Raw genomic sequence first — 17193 nt, 5'->3', positions numbered from 1 at the left:
CTTGTATTTTGTGTGATGTTATTGGCCACTAAACTTTGCAAGCACCTAAATATTCGTTCATAATCCATGAAGTTCCATACTATTTTGACTTTTTTGGCCGTTTGTTACAATTTACTGTTTATTATGGGTGCATTAACGTTGGTGTAGCCACAACTTTTCCTAGACAAAAAATGCGAATAAAGGGATAGGAATAGGAATATATTACTAGTAGCTTACAAACTCAACTTTAAGCTGCATATCTATTATCAAAATTAAATACTAATTAAACAATATAGGAGTCCGGGGTATGTCTTCAATGGGCGTCCAAGCAAGACACGAAGAAGGCAGGCCAATCGATCTCGAAAGGCACAACGGCCTGTAATTCATAGTTGCCCGACATGCCCGTGAACTCATCAACTGTTCCTGTTTTGAGGTTGATAGTGCACGTGAACCCTCGTCGGTCTGTGACAAACAGTGTCGCGCTATTCTCGCCCACATACATGGAGAGTGGTTTGGTGGTCTGCGGCGGTTTGTGTTTGAGCTCTACGACCTTCGTATGTACTAGCACGTTAGCAAGGCTATTGCCACGCCCTTCTTCACCTTGACGTGTAGAGATCTGTAGCTGGAGGAAATTTTCATGAAGGCAAATCAATGATAAGTTGCCATCAATTCCGACGCTAAGTATCGGAAACTGTGCTACGGAGACGCGGCCGGTCTCAATGCAGAATTGAAGGGTGCAAATGTTGCGCGGGTCATGGATGAGCCAGTGTACCTTGCCCGGGGACACGACAGGACTGCCATACTGGACGAAATCATAGTCTAGACGTTGAAAGCACCTTCTAGGTGTGCTCCACCTCGACTCCGCGGACGAGAAAGTGTACATATTGTATGGTCCAAAATCATACCCCGCCATGATGACAATCACTTTGAACAGCAATGCTGTGTAGCTTGGCGATGGTTTTTGCAGTGGGAAAGAAGGAGCCGAGCGGCGCCTAGGGCCGAGCGGCGATCCCGGCACCGGGACGAAGGCCGTCGATCCGTATACCAACGGGTCATGGAAGAAGCCGAGGATAGAGCCCGGGTCGCCTGCACCCTCCGGCCAGCGGCGGCGGAGGAATGAGGGGTCGGCCACAAGGGCTCGCCACCGCTTGCACGAGACGGCGCAGCGGAAGAGCGCGGCGACGTCGTCCGCCACGCGCGCCAGGATCTCGAGGACGACGTCGTCGTCCGGGAGCGTGGCCGCGGCGGGGACCGCCCTCGCCTTCTTCTTCTGCCTCCTCCTCCTCCGCGGGGCGACGCGGGAGACGTCCTCCATGCGATCGGATCGGAGACCCGCCGCGGGTTGGTTCCTGACTTTGGAGTGGGGGCGTGCGCACGTCGGACTGGTACGTGCGTCACGTGTATATGCGCGTCGTCTTCGGCTTCTTCTTTTTTTCTTTTCTTTTGAGAATTTCGTCTTCGGATTCAAGGAGGTCATCTCAGCGTGTTTGCTAGGATCAATATTGCAAAACATTTTCCTTGTATAGAAGGACTTCTAAAGCATTACTAAATCATGATGGAGAGTCGTTGCCGTGTCCATTAATAATTTTATATATGAAGGACCCATATATAACGCTGACGTTCAATCTGGATAGCTTCCAAATCAAATGAATCCTTGCTAACCAACCTGTGGTTGGATGGTTAGAGGGACGGTGGTATCCCCAGCCCACCAGGGTTAAGTCCTGGTGCTCGCATTATTTCTGGATTTACTCAGTCTCTCAGAGGTGCTCATACAGGTTCTCGGTTAAGATGAATGGTCAGGGGCGGAGCCAGGAACAAAACTGAGAGGGAGCAAAAATGTATGTTCATTTTTATGAACCAACAAGTCAAAAGCATCCAAATAAACTAATAATCACTTAATTTTCCACATGGTTGTTGGAATATTAGGCAAGTTCATGATTAATTTCAGTAAATAATTCATGACTAGAAGAGATACTAGCATGCAATAATCTAGCAAACTAGAAGAATAACAAGATATGCATAACAGCAGCAAACACGTAACAATAGTTGTAGAGACATACATGAACAGAGGATGTTGGACGTACTGAACGTTAGCTATTATGGGTGCGACAGTGTTGATGACGATGTTGGCGACGATCTGCTGCTGACGGCGATGAATACGACGATGAGTAGCACCGCCCGACTTGGACGGAAGACGAACCGTGATGACGAATTTGAGCAGTCGCGCACAACGCTTCCCAAAAACCTAATTCGTCCTCTCCCGGTGCAGGATCGCAAAGACGAATGGTTCCGGAGACCTGCTCTCCCACGTGCCGATGCACGCCGGCGTTTGGGATGGAGTAGACTACAATGGCGGCGCAAGTTGTGAGTTGAGGCAAAACCCTAGGTGTTTTCGGTGTGTCTCTGGCCGCAGCCGGTAGCTGTATATATATTAGGACCAGAGGCGGTATTGTGTCGCGATCACAATCCCAAACCGACTCGGTTTCTAATTCGTATACTTACCGGACAAGAAATCAAAAAAATAAAACGGCAAAAGGAAGCTGCGCTCCTGCAAGGAGATGGATCGGATTTCGGTGGACCATTCACGCGCCGCCTCGGCCCGGCCCGGCGAGGCGAGGCGAGGCGAGCGAGCGCGCGCGTGTGGTTTTCCCTTTCTCTTCTCACACACCACTTAGAGTGGTGGAGAGAACCCACTATATAAAGAGGTCCAACTCTTCTTCAACTTCCGGGATGGGACTAAACTTAGCACCACCACTTGCCATTTTACACATGGGCTTTGAGATTTGAGAAATTGCTATGGGCCTAGCCCATTAATTCTAACAATCCCCCACCAGATCTCAAATACCCATTTAGAGATTTGCCTTCTCTCACCACTTGTTTAATATACCAGTGTTTCAGCAGAGACTGTTAAGTTGAACTTCTGCCTAGAACTTTAAGCTACATCCATTCACAACTTGACAATGGACTATGCCTTGAATTGCTAGTTTTGTGTGAACAGGTTTCACTCAAAGTCTTAACCAGTACCTGACCGCCAGTAGGCTACCCCGCGATTTGGAGCTTATACGTCATACTCCCTGGTCTCTTCGTGAGCTTACTAGAGATCACCCAAATCTCATAGACCGCGACGTTTACAGTCAGAACTCATATAGGTGTGTTCTTTCAAGAATGCTCTTTAGGACAACATCTTTGCTAATTATAGCCAATAGAACCACGTTAAGGCATGTTGCCAACCTGCCTTACAGATCTGAGCCTTACAGCTCTGAGAGTTTTGCATCTTCACTTGGAGACGATCATTAGTTATTACTCTCCTCAGTTAACCAATAGCTTATTCTTCCCAGATCCTAATTCACGGGATCTCCGATCACAAAGGTTGGGTTACTACTATGGTGTAACATCTATGGGTCTCATACCCATCTCCCTCGATGCAATATCTATCACATTTCGTGATAGTCCCTTTGTAAAGGGATCTGCCAGGTTTTTGTCTGTTTGTATATATGTAACAGTTATTACTCCGGAGTTTCTCAACTTCCTGACAGACTTCAAACGTCTCTTCACGTGTCTTGATGACTTTGCATTATCTTTAGAATTGTTCACTTTAGCGATAACCGTTTGGTTATCACAATTCATAAGGATAGCCGGTACTGGTTTTTCAACAACCGGCAAGTCCATCAAGAGCTCACGCAGCCATTCTGCCTCAACAGTAGCTATGTCCAAAGCAGTTAATTCTGCTTCCATAGTTGACCTCGTCCATATGGTTTGCTTGCAAGACCTCCATGACACTGCGCCACCACCATGAGTAAATACATACCCACTTGTTGCGTAAAGTACATCAACATCGGAGATCCAATTTGAATCACTATATCCTTCTAGCACAGCAGGATGCCCTGAATAAGTAATTTCGTGACTCATAGTACCTCTCAGATAGCGCAAGACCCTTTCTAGTGCATGCCAATGATCATCACCCGGGTTGGACATGAACCTACTCAGTTTGCTCACAGCAAAAGAGATATCTGGTCTTGTAGCGCTAGATAAGTACATGAGTGAACCGACAATTTGAGAGTATCTTAATTGATGTCTCGTTTCTTTCTTGTTCTTTCTGAGTGTCACGCTGGGATCATAAGGTGTTGGAGAAGGCTTGCTATCCATAAAACCGAATCGGTTCAAGACCTTCTCAACATAGTGAGATTGCGTTAATGTAATCCCACTCTCATCCTTAATAAGTTTGATGTTTAGAATTACATCGGCTTCTCCCAGATCTTTCATGTCAAAACTTTTTGATAGAAAAGACTTGACCTCATTAATTGCATTAATGTTTGTATCAAAGATCAGTATGTCGTCCACATACAAACATAATATGACACTATTGCCCCCACCATGGCGATAGTAAACACACCTATCAGCCTCGTTAATGACAAATCCTGCAGAAGTCAGAGTTCTTTCAAACTTCTCATGCCATTGCTTAGGTGCCTGTTTCAGACCATACAAAGATTTTAACAACTTGCACACCTTTCTCTCTTCACCCTTTACCACAAACCCGTCAGGCTGATCCATATAGATCTCCTCTTCCAACTCTCCATTGAGAAAAGCTGTCTTTACATCCATTTGATGAATGATAAGACCATAAGAGGCAGCCAAGGAAAGTAACACTCGAATGGTGGTCATTCTAGCAACGGGTGAATAGGTGTCAAAGTAATCTTCGCCTTCTTTCTGAGTGTAGCCCTTGGCCACTAGCCGCGCCTTGTACTTATCAATAGTACCATCAGGCTTTAGCTTCTTTTTGAACACCCACTTACAGCCCACAGGTTTACAACCATATGGTCTATTAGTTAGTTCCCAAGTTCCATTAGAAAGAATTGAGTCCATCTCATTATGAACAGCTTCTTTCCAATCATCTACATCCGGAGATGCATATGCTTCTGCAATCGTCTTGGGTGTGTCGTCCACAAGGTATACAATGAAATCATCACCAAAGGATTTTGCAATCCTTTGTCTCTTGTTCCTTATAGGAACTTCATTGTTATCCTTCTCAAGGACTTCCTCATGTGATTGTTCGAAATATTCATCAGTTGTACTAGATTCAGGAATTATCTCAGAAGAAAATCTAGCAATGCTATGCATATCTTTCATAGGAAATATGTTCTCAAAAAATGTTGCATCACGAGATTCCATTATAGTATCAACATGCATATCAGGTACTTCAGATTTTACCACTAAAAACCTATAAGCAATGCCCCGTTGAGCATACCCTAGAAAGACACAATCCACTGTCTTTGGTCCAAGTTTGCGTTTCTTAGGAATAGGAATATTGACCTTTGCCAAACATCCCCAAGTGCGCAAATAAGAAAGTGATGGTTTTCTCCCAACCCACTCCTCATAAGGGGTTTTCTCCTTATTATTGTTGGGAACTCTATTCAGGACATGACATGAAGTCAATAGAGCCTCCCCCCACCATGCCTTAGATAAACCAGCAGTGTCTAACATGGCATTCGCCAAGTCAGTCAATGTGCGGTTTTTCCTCTCGGCCACTCCATTTGATTGAGGTGAATAGGGAGGCGTCCTCTCATGAATAATACCATGTTCCTCACAAAATTCATCAAAAACTTTGGGAAAATACTCTCCACCACGATCGGACCTAAGACGCTTGATCTTTCTCTCTAGTTGATTTTCAACTTCAGCTTTATAGGTTTTAAAGTAGTCTAATGCTTCATCTTTAGTTTGCAACAAATAAACATAGCAAAATCTAGTCGCATCATCAACCAAAGTCATGAAATATCTCTTTCCACCTTTTGTCAACACACCATTCATCTCACAAAGATCAGAATGTATGAGTTCTAGAGGTGCCAAGTTTCTCTCCTCGGCAGCCTTATGAGGCTTTCGAGGTTGCTTAGATTGCACACAACTATGGCACTTAGAACCTTTGGCAACTGTGAAGTCCGAAACTCATGCTGGATAGCCGAGACATTAAACCAAAATTAATATGACATAAACGAGAGTGCCAAATACTTGCATCATCATTAACACTAGCACAAATTTGGTTTATTGACTTATTGCAAAAATCTGAAAGGGAAAAGCGGAACAAGCCTCCGCATTCATAGCCTTTTCCTATAAATTGTCCAAATCTTGACACGATTACTTTATTGGACTCTAAAACTACCTTAAATCCATCTCGACATAGAAGGGAGCCGCTAACTAGATTCTTGTTCATAGTAGGGACATGCTGCACGTTCCTTAGTTGCACGATCTTTCCCGAAGTAAACTTTAGATCCACCGTGCCAATGCCACGAACAGAAGCATGTGACCCATTCCCCATTAGGACGGAAGAATCCCTTGCGACCTGATAAGAAGTAAACAGGGAGATGTCAGCACACACATGAACGTTAGCACCCGAATCAATCCACCACGAAGATGATTGAAATACTGAAAGCACAATAGGTAAATTACCATACCCATCAGTATTGCTAGCGGTCACCATGTTGATAGTCTTGGAGCTTGTTTTCCCTCTGCGGTCTGCACGTTCAGGGCATTCCTTGGAAAAGTGTCCAGGCTTCCCATAGGCGTAGCACTCTAGCTCAGCCTTGTTGAACTTCTTCTTCTTGAAGGTAGTAGTCTTGGTAGGCTTGTTGAAAACAGGTTTGTTCTTCCCTTTGTTCTTGTTCTGTGGGTACCTCTGCACCATGTTAGCAGTAGGCTGAACCTCACCTCCTTTTTCAGTAGTATCTTTAGCCCGAGCTTTTTCCTCAACATCAAGAGATGCAATCAGATTTTCAACTGATATCTCCTGTCTCTTATGCTTCAGAGTTGTGGCGAAATTCCTCCATGAAGGAGGCAACTTTGCAATCATGCACCCAGCCACGAATTTGTCGGGTAGAACACACTTAAGGAGTTCAAGTTCCTTCACAATGCACTGTATCTCATGAGCTTGTTCAACCACAGAACGGTTATTCACCATCTTGTAGTCATGAAAACTCTCCATGATGTACAATTCACTGCCTGCATCTGTTGCACCGAATTTTGCATTCAGTGCATCCCACAGAACCTTTCCGTCATTTATGTGCATGTACACATCACACAGATGGTCAGCAAGAACACTCAGAATGCATCCCACAAACATAGTATTGGCTTCCTGGAATTTTCTCTGAACTTCGTCAGTCATTCCCTCTGGAGCACCAACACTAACGTGGAAAACTTTCAGAGCAGTAAGCCAGAGCGTGGTCTTCACCTGCCACCTCTTAAAGTGCACACCGGTAAACTTATCCGGCCTCAGTGCATCAGCGAATCCAGCCATAGTTAACTCAGGAAATTGCCTACAATTAGGTTTTTGGATTGTTGGAATATTAGGCAAGTTCATGATTAATTCCAGTAAATAATTCATGACTAGAAGAGATACTAGCATGCAATAATCTAGCAAACTAGAAGAACAACAAGACATGCATAACAGCAGCAAACACATAACTATAGCTGTAGAGACAGACATGAACAGAGGATGTTGGACGTACTGATCGTTAGCTATTATGGGTGCGACAGTGTTGATGACGATGTTGGCGACGATCTGCTGCTGACGGCGATATGAGTAGCACCGCCCGACCTGGACTGAAGACGACCCGTGATGACGAATTTGAGCAGTCGCGCACAGCGCTTCCCAAAAACCACGTTTTCAGGCAGAGAACAAACGTCACGATGCCACGACAAGGTGAAAGCATGGTTGTACAGATGCACTGTTGAACAGTCACGGCTTTGATTATACAATATGCACTGTTGAACACACAGACTAGGAACGGGTGTGCCCCTTCGAGTTTTAATTTTTACGACACATACATACATTAAAAGAATATGTTCCACCCCGGAAGCACGGGTGGGAAGCACACAAAGGCATCGTGCGGTATTATATAGATTCACGTTAACTTGTGTCTGTCTTCCAAACGATCCCGTCGACTCGTTCAAACGTAAACACGTGGAGGCATGGTGTGGTATTACATAGAGCCACGTCCGTGCATTTACCATGCAACCGTGAGCCTGTGCCCTTCGGTTATTTTTATCTCTCTGTCACGCAGCAGAGAAGCATGCTTGTATGCTTACAACATCCATGTTCAGAAATCGACGCGGCTGCGGAAAATAACAAGGAAACCTGTGGCTCTGATATTTTTCTCCGCCGAGTAAAAAATACATAAAGAAGCAAAAGGTGTTCTTATTTAAATTTGATTTGTTTCTATAACTGCAGCAAATTAACTTACAAGCCGTTCTTATAACCACAACACGAGAAGATAAACAATCAACACACACCCGCCCTCCCCACCGATCGCTTGCTATTTCATCGCTCCACGTGCGGCCTTGTTTTTGAATGCTCAGTGATCCATTCTTCCTTCTCGACCCTTGTGCAACCCCACCCATCTGCACATAGCTATTCAACCTATTTACCTGTAAAATTAATATTCATACATAAAAACAAAGCGAAAGATTGCGGTCATCACTGTTTTTTGCTAACGTCCTGTTTAAGCTGCATTATTAAATTTTAATTTTTCTATTTGTACTGTTCTCCAGTACCAAAAAGTCTCCACTCAGACCTTTCCTTTCTGGAAATGGACTGCGCAGATTCCGTGCCTTGTCCCGGGCTTCCCTGCATGCATTCTGTGTGCCTGGCTTGTGTGATGTTCGATTCTGGCGTAGATGCAAGACTTTGGTAAATGCTCCCTGCTGTCAGTGGGGTCGTTGGAGTTGCTGACGTCTGACGTCTTCCTCCTGGGGTTGGAGTGCATTGTCCTGAGCCGTTTGATGTCCTCGATGGTGTTGTCGGTGTTGTCGGCCATTTCATTGACCTTGCCCTCTTCTCCTGCTGCGATTTCCTCTTCTCCTCTTCAATCCTCATCCTCTCCTAGACTTCTGGGTTATCCGGGCATTCTGTTTTCCTGTGACCCTGTACTCCACAACGGCCGCACTTGGATGCGGCTTTGTTGCCTTTTCCTTCCTTCTCAGAACCAGCTTTGATTCGATCTCCTTTTTTCGTGCCCTTTGAGCCACTCATGGGAGGGTTCTTGAGAGTTTCGGCAAGAATGCATGTGTCTGGTTCCTCAGCAAGTGCCGCCATGACTTTTCTTTTCATATCTACCGTACACTCACGCAGCACACGGTATGCCTTCTCTTTTCTGCAAGCATTTGAACAGATATCCGACAACTCAGCGTAAGCGAGGCCGAATCTCATAGTTTCATCATCTTGTGCGGTCATGCTATCACCTTGACTTGTAGACAGAACTTTCAGACTCTCTGGTAGATTCCTGGTCCATCTGGGGATGATAAAGGATTTTGGAAGTTGATCGATCATGCCAGTTTGGTCCATCACCTTAAGCATATGGCAGCACTGAATGCCATCCCTACTCATTTTCTTGCAGCTGCAACTGTATATTTATTTTCGCTCATCCACATCTACCCTGAACTCAGACCTGTGAAATTCCTCGCCTGGATATGGTTTCCACATTGTTTCTCCAGGCTCAGTAATCTTTTTTTTTAAATACTGCCTCCCCTTTGCCAGATCAGAGCAGTTGAAGTAAGTCCGGTTCCGTAGCTCCAGCTGGAATTTCCTGAAAATTTCATTCGTGTATACTTGACTTGCTTGTCTTTCAATCGGAAAACCCGTCTCTAGTGATGGCACCTTCTCTTCTGTTCGGCGTCTTTTCTTGTCAAGCGTGGCGAGGCAATTTTGCTGAATGATGTGATACCCATCAACAAACCTTTTTATTGTGTCCCTGTGGTCGACGTAATTCTTCCACATCGAATTCGTGCTCTCACTGCGAGTGGTTGTTGACGAGAAAGGATAGAAGCAGTCGTTGAAGTAGGCCGGCACCCCGAAATTTCGGAGTTCCCATAGCGTGTTCAGGTGTTTGTTGCCTTCCGCCTTGTGCATAGAAATTGCTGCTTTCCAGGCACGCTCAAACTCGCCTTGATCTAGTGAGTTTTTGACGATTCGAAATATATCATCAGACATCCCTGGGTGCTGCGCAAACACTGCTGCGTTATTTTCCTTCAGGTTCTTCCTAATATGCCACCAGCAGAACCTGTGCCTCGTTCTCGGAAGAGCTTCCTTTATTGCAGTCTTCATCGCCTGGTCCTGGTCTGTTATTATGTATTTTGGCTCTTTACTTCCCATTGCCTCGACAAACGTGCTTAGGAGCCACTTGAATGACCCTATTTTCTCATCCTTCAAAAGGCCTAGTCCAAACAGGACGGTCGACCCGTGGTTGTCGACACCTATAATTGGTGCAAATGGAAGCCATATATATTCGTAGAGAATGTCGTGTCAAAAGACACGAAATCTCCATATAGATCATAATTCATCTTGCACAAGGAGTCTGTCCAGAACAGGCTGCGCACTACATTGTTCTCTTTCTCTTCCACATGGTGGAATCCCGGCCTCCGCCTCTGCATATCAGCAAACAGTTTCATGGTGTCTTCGATATCAGTGCCACACTCTCCAGCCCTCTCTCGACATGCAATGTTGCTTATGTCAATCGTGTCGAACATAATTTCTTGCCTCGGTTTCCCCATGGCAGTAAAAATCTGCATAACCTTCCTCGGTTCTAACCTCGCCTTCTGCAGCACGTGTATAAAGAATTTCTCCTGAGGTGTTTTCTTCTTATAGCATCCCATGAACTTCAGCATCCAATCTGATGGGTGAAGCTGGTGGTTGTGCTCTAGGCGCATGTTCTTCAGATACCATTTCCTCCTATCTGTATCCCTCTTGGCTGTTATTTGGACTGGGCAGCTTGTCCGGATCAAGCAGTTGCTCCTTCTCTCCTTAACATGTCTCTCAGTTGTTTTATTTTGCCCTTCCTTGGTGCACTGAAACACCTGCTTGTCAAGCTGCTGATCATATGTCGATCTTCTGCTCGTTGATCGCTTGGCAGCAAAGCCAACCTTTCTAGCATATCTGCAGAAAAAGAAAAAGCACTCATCCAATGATCCGAATACCATACCACCCTCTGGTTCGAGCGCTTTAGTGACCTCCTGAATCGTTGGATATATGCCTTCTTTGAACATGTCGTCCATTTCTTTCTCTACAATGGTCGGCGACGCCATGGTGATTCTGTCTACAGTGTCTTCGTTCGTCTGATCGCATTCACTGCTGATGACATCAGTTTCATTGCCAGCCACAGGTCCACTTACAACAGAGTTGTTGCTGCTCTGTTGTTTGTCACACGTAGCAGCGTCGTTTCTCCATGGCACGGTCAAACCATAAATGAGTCTGTCTCTCCACTGTCGCATTGTGCAATGCTGCTCCCTGTTTCTCTGGCACTCGTGCAACCAAGGGACTGTGCTGCATCTACCATGCAATCCGTGCTGGCTCTGTACGCTACTTGCTGCTGTGAACATTGTGTTCCCTTCGAAATGGATGGAGAACTATGATATTTCTTTGCCTCATCTGTTATCCCCTCCGCCAAATCCTAAACACATGGCACGAAACAGAATTAGATGTCTAGAGCAGCATATGCATTTTTTTTAATTTATAAACAAAAGATTTATATGACTCATCAGGACTCATCTGGTATGCCAAAACCAGACCCGTGCCTCTTCACCGAGTATAAGCGGTACACCAGAGGCACTGTTCACATTACACCCAGCAGCACGAATGTGACCATGCTACACACACATCTGGACAAAGAGGCACAGATGTGCTTCTGTTTACACCATACAACCGGAGAGGCACAACAACATCATGTACAAAAGAACAACTGCACACACAGCCGTCCTCCTGTTTTCCACTTTACCCTGTTCTTCCATAAAACTATTTGTGTGTTGAATTGAAAAAGCATAGTTCCAATGTCACCTTTGTTTTCCCATGCCTCTCTTGTCCAGCAAATCTTGGCGACAACCTTCGTGCATTGGTGATTTCACTGATGATTCTGAATGCCATCGGAGATCCTTTGGAAGGACCCCTCATGTTGAACGCCATAGGTGATCCTTTCAAAGGACCTTGCCTTATGTTTTCATCGATCTGTGGACTACCGCGATACTTGCTTCCTTGCTCGTACACCTGTGTGTGGAAGATACTACAATTTAAATATACCAGACAAAAACAAACAAAAAATTGCTCACAAAAAAATATACATTTGCTTTAAATGTTGTTGCACGTTCGTATTTGTTGTCACCTGTATTGCTTTATGATGCTGCTGTATGGTAGAGTTTATTGCTCCTATGTTTGATTTTGTCGTTGGGCTCTTCTTGCTTGTGCAAACCGTACCGAATCCTTGAACACCAATGCTTTTGTTGCCAATGATCCTTCTGCTTGCATCAAACGAAATTCTGTTACCCAGTACCTCTTCATTATGACCGCCTACAAACGCTGGGCCGTCACAACGCCCGCTCTGCGCCTTTGTGGGCATCTGTGTCTTCAAACCAAAAAATAATTAGAGACACGTGCAAGTAAAACTTCCACGTACGTTCAAAACCAGCAATTGAAGTTTTCGTCGTTACCTGCACAATCTGCTTAGTGGAGTCTCTGCTGCTTAGAATGCTCCTCTTCGCAGGTGTCTGTTGCACACCATGCTCTTGGTTGGGACGTTTGCCAAGAACTTGTATCTCACTCTTGACTCCAATTATTCCAGCCCGCATCGCATGTGCATGTTTGACAGCATCTGCATCCTTGATCTTCTTCTCGTTTTGTAGTAAATTTTTTTCTTCAACCTCTCGATACTCAACCGCAGGGTAGATGCACAAGATAAACAGATATTACCGCATTCATACAGGATATATAAATCATTTTTGTTGTTGTTAATGATCTACTATTTGGTGTTCTCAGTGGTGGCACCTTGACAGCAAACATCCCAGAAATAAAAGACCAAACACTAATGTTCAACTGCCTTACTATTACCTGCCTCCCATAATCCTTGCCGATGTCGTTCAAAGACCGACCGTACCTGTTGTCCTGACCAGATGACGCACTCCTGAACATCTGCCCAAAAAAGAGAAGTAATAAATATAAAGGTTATAAACCTGCAGTATCAGTGTTGAAACTTTTCAAAGTCGATCTCAATCTTCCTTACTAATCTTTTACACTTACAACGCAACAGAGATATATTTTTAGTTCTATATAATTGACATATATAAATATATAAATAAATTAATTTTTAATTAAACTACAACCTCAACCAAAGTGAGATCCTCTTATGCTAATTTGCTTGTGCAACACTTAACACAAACATAACCATGAAACCTAACAAAAGTAACAAGCTCGTATTACAAGTACGAGAGTACACAAAACAAAAAACAAACTCAAATCAGCGCTACAGTGTAAAACTAAATAGTTTTATTCTATGAATCCCGACCACAACAAATTCATCAATGAATTGAGTCTCGTGTAGCAGGAATCGACACGCAAAAGGTGCATTGATAAATTTTTTACTAACCTTTGATTGTCGAATCTTATGCGCTGATTGTTCGGAACTCACACCTTTCTAAATTGTGGGGGGATCTGCTTCCCTGCAGTTTGTCTGCGATCTCCTCCAATGATTTTGAATCTGGCGGAGAGAGAAAAGAGAAAGAGAGAGGGAGAGAGAGAGAGAAAAAGAAAGACAGAGGCTACTTCGATTTTTTGCGTGCAGGAGAAGAATAACCTGATAGGTGGGGTGAGTTTTGCGACGCATGAGAGATGGGCATGTTTCTTGGGCGTGACGAGACGTGGTAGGTCGATTTCACTTGACCGTCGATGAGACTGACAAGTGGGCTCTCACTTACTAATTCCTCTAAGTCTCTCACTAACTTGTGGGTTCGCCCTTATATGAGTCCTACGAGAAGTACATCCATCTGAGGTGAGAAAATGTGGTAGGTGGACTTCAAAGTCATACTGACATGTGGGCTCTCAAAAAATTCCTCCAAGAATTTGACTAACTTGTGGGGTCGTCCGCAGATGAGTTCCAGATCTCTCTCCATCTAGCATCGGTGGCGACACGCGAGGCATACTCTGGTTCTCCAAAGGAGGGCCAATCCTGATACCTCCGCAGAGTTCGCTCGTCACTGAAAAATTGTCGGTCTCCTTCATCTCACTCGCCGTGATCTTCTGGTCAGGTAATCCATTGCATCCTCACCATGATTATGCCACTGATTCAATGTTTGAACAAAAAAATTACCGGTGCTAGCAATTCCACGGGCTACGTACACACCGCATGTGCGCAACACAGCACGTGGGGCGCGATTTGAATATCGGTTCCGGATCCAATTATATTCAGCTGATTCGTGCTCAAACTGTTGCGCCGTCTTAACAGCAGAAGGGTTATGGATTTAAAATTAGGACTTAGCTGACCTCACTTTAATCATGCCAACTGCATGCTTGCGCCGTGGTTTTGCTAAGTTGAGTTATATCTCTAGCCATGCAAAACTTAAGCACTCTCGTGACCACAGATTATATTAGTTGCAGAGCTCAATGAAACTGCAGTCAAAATTCACTATCCTGATCCCTAACAATAGGACACAGGTCAAATGATTGTATAGATCTGCAATCTATAGCAGAGATCCAAAGTACTTACGTCCGTTTTTGCAAAGCAGTTACTAACTCAGAGTTAGAATCCATTTTAGCTAACCAACCTGTTGATGATGGTCTCACATGGACTGCTAATAACTGTCTTACATAGCTGACCTGGTAACAATAACGTCTCATGACCTCTTATGTAGAGTTCGATGAGATGGACTCCACCCAACAGCTATCAAAGACTCAATCTCAGTCTGTCGATGGCACGGAGATTGTCACCCAAGATTTCATGATTCATGACCAATTAGAGACAGAGAGACTAAGGATCAAGTTAAAACGTGCAGCGCACAAAAAGCTTGTTGAGGAGTACAGGACAAAGAAGCAGCTTGCTGCCTCGAAGTAGGTGTTCTTTATCATGCATCTCGCGTGTGTCGTTGAAATTTCTTTGGAAATCAATACCTCTCATTCTAGCTGCATTTTTAATCACGGCTTAAATATTTGTCTCTGTTTTGCTGACTCGGTGTTTATATGTAAGCTTCTGCCAGAAAAGCATGTGGTTCAACAATACATTTGCTAAAGGTCATTTCTTATCTTTGTCCACAGAGCTGTTACAATGGGTGAATACGAAGAAGAGTTCAGCACAAAACTTAGCTTCCAGAAATTCATTACTGTCTGTGAAAAGCTAACAGAACCACAAAAGCAGCTTGTCAGAGATATTGGTTTTGGATACCTTCTGGATCTGTGTTGTCCCGAGCTTCCAAGGTGTTTCGTTCGCTGGCTTGTTCGCTATTTTGATTGCCCTTCGAGGTATTTCATACTGCCTAGTGGATACAGATTCCTTATCAACTCATACACCGTGCACCGGAACTTAGGAATTCCACTGGGCGGGCAGATTATCCCTAGAAAATGCTCAGAAGCTTTCAGATGTCAGGTTAAGTCTGAAACTCGGTGTGGTGGGCACGCTCCAAACATCAAAGAGTTAACTGATCTCATAACCCCAGAGCTGATAGGAGAAGTGTTTCAACGGGTTTTCGTGATGTTTGCATCAGCGGTATTTTTATGCCCAACGACATATGATTGCGTCAGCCCCGACTACTTAGCTGCTCTAGAAGGACCAGCAAGTAACATATCATCATATGATTGGTCCAATGCTGTCACAGAGAAACTGGTGGCATCACTCCAGACCTTCAAGGACAAAGGATTTGCAGGCGCCCTGTGTGGCTGCCTCCTGATTCCAGTGGTTCGTTCACTAACTTGTAAATTTCTTTATACCCACAAGCAGCTACAAGAACATGATTAATTTTTACCTCTTCCCCACTTGCAGATAACGTATTTTGAGTACCTGGATACGAATATTATGGACCTGGAACCTGACACTCCTGCAAGACTTGTCATGTGGGACACAGAGGCCATTAAGAATTATGCTAACATAGACAGCCTGTCAACAGAGGACGGGATTTTTGGGAAACACACGGTGAGTCAACTTTTCATCATTTTCCTTTCGCGAAATTATCGACTCAACATAATGACTTAGCTGCCATGTATTAATTTGACTTGACTGTGATTGTTTCCTTCCACATGGCAGCTGAAAGACATTAGGCGCACGCCTTTCCAACCACCGCCTAGCTTTCAGACACCATTTTTCCAAATGAGTCCCAGACTACAAGCCTACATAGAAGAATTTGTGCCTCAAGAAAAACTTTGTTCCATAAGGGATTTCCAGCTTCTGCACCTGATTTTATGTTTGAAATGATGTTCCCTAAGTTTTTACGAAACAGATACATGTCCTATTGTGTTCATCCAGACAGTTTCCTATAGTACGTTAGCTGTACTTTTTTGTTAAAACTAGAAGTGCTTCATATAGGACGTTAGCTGTCATTTCGTGGTCATCCAGACATTTTCCTATAGTACGTTAGCTGTGCTTTTGTGTTAAAACTAGAAGTGCTTCCTACAGGACGTTAGCCGTGCTTTTGTGTTAAATATAGAAGTCCTTCCTATAGTACGTTAGATGTGCTTTTGTGTTAAATATAAAAGTGCTTCCTATAGTACGTTAGCTGTCCTTTTGTGTTAAAACCAGAAGTGCTTCCTATAGTACGTTATCTGTGCTTTTGTGTTAAAACTAGAAGTGCTTCCTATAGGACGTTATCTGTGCTTTTGTGTTAAAACCAGAAGTGCTTCCTACAGGACGTTAGTTGTGCCTTTGTGTTAAATATAGAAGTCCTTCGAATAGTACGTTAGCTGTGCTTTTGTGTTAAATATAAAAGTGCTTCGTATAGTACGTTAGCTGTGCTCTTGTGTTAAAACTAGAAGTGCTTCCTACAGGACGTTAGCCGTGTTTTTGTGTTAAATATAGAAGTCCTTACTATAGTACGTTAGCTGTGCTTTTGTGTTAAATATAAAAGTGCTACCTATATAGTACGTTAGTTGTGCTTTTGTGTTAAAACTAGAAGTGCTCCATATAGAACGTTATCTGTGCTTTTGTGTTAAAACCAGAAGTGCTTCCAATAGGACATTAGCTGTGCCTTTGTGTTAAATATAGAAGTGCTTCGAATAGTACGTTAGCTGTGATTTTGTGTTAAATATAAAAGTGCTTCGTATAGTACGTTAGCTGTGCTTTTGTGTTTAAACTAGAAGTGCTTCCTAAAGGACGTTAGCCGTGCTTTTGTGTTAAATATAGAAGTCCTTACTATAGTACGTTAGCTGTGCTTTTGTGTTAAATATAAAAGTGCTACCTATATAGTATGTTAGATGTGCTTTTGTGT

The 17193-nt window shown here is 43.9% G+C and overlaps 1 protein-coding gene and 1 pseudogene across 1 annotated transcript; both read right to left on the bottom strand.

Moving 5' to 3' along the window:
* Positions 1-205: 205 nt before the first annotated feature.
* LOC123050591 (uncharacterized) lies at positions 206-1047 on the bottom strand. The gene is made up of 2 exons (XM_044473364.1): positions 752-1047; positions 206-601 (listed from the first exon to the last, which is right to left on the bottom strand). The coding sequence occupies exons 1-2, from the start codon at positions 890-892 to the stop codon at positions 293-295; spliced, it is 450 nt and encodes a 149-aa protein (XP_044329299.1). The 5' UTR covers positions 893-1047; the 3' UTR covers positions 206-292.
* Positions 1048-8497: 7450 nt separating this feature from the next.
* Positions 8498-14005, bottom strand: LOC123056112 (uncharacterized; annotated as a pseudogene).
* Between the last annotated feature and the right edge of the window lie 3188 nt (positions 14006-17193).

Source organism: Triticum aestivum, chromosome 2D (assembly GCF_018294505.1).
Source record: "Triticum aestivum cultivar Chinese Spring chromosome 2D, IWGSC CS RefSeq v2.1, whole genome shotgun sequence".
NCBI classification, from domain to species: Eukaryota; Viridiplantae; Streptophyta; class Magnoliopsida; order Poales; family Poaceae; genus Triticum; species Triticum aestivum.
The sequence above is the reverse complement of the archived record's forward strand: the minus strand, read 5'-3'. Positions and strand labels throughout refer to the sequence as shown.

What these genes read in the sequence shown, in the direction of transcription:
- LOC123050591 (XM_044473364.1), bottom strand. Translation starts at nt 892, where the DNA reads ATGGCGGGGTATGATTTTGGACCATACAATATGTACACTTTCTCGTCC. An exon ending in CTGTCGTGTCCCCGGGCAAG is followed by an intron (nt 602 to 751) that starts GTACACTGGCTC and finishes AATTTCCTCCAG; the next exon opens with CTACAGATCTCTACACGTCA.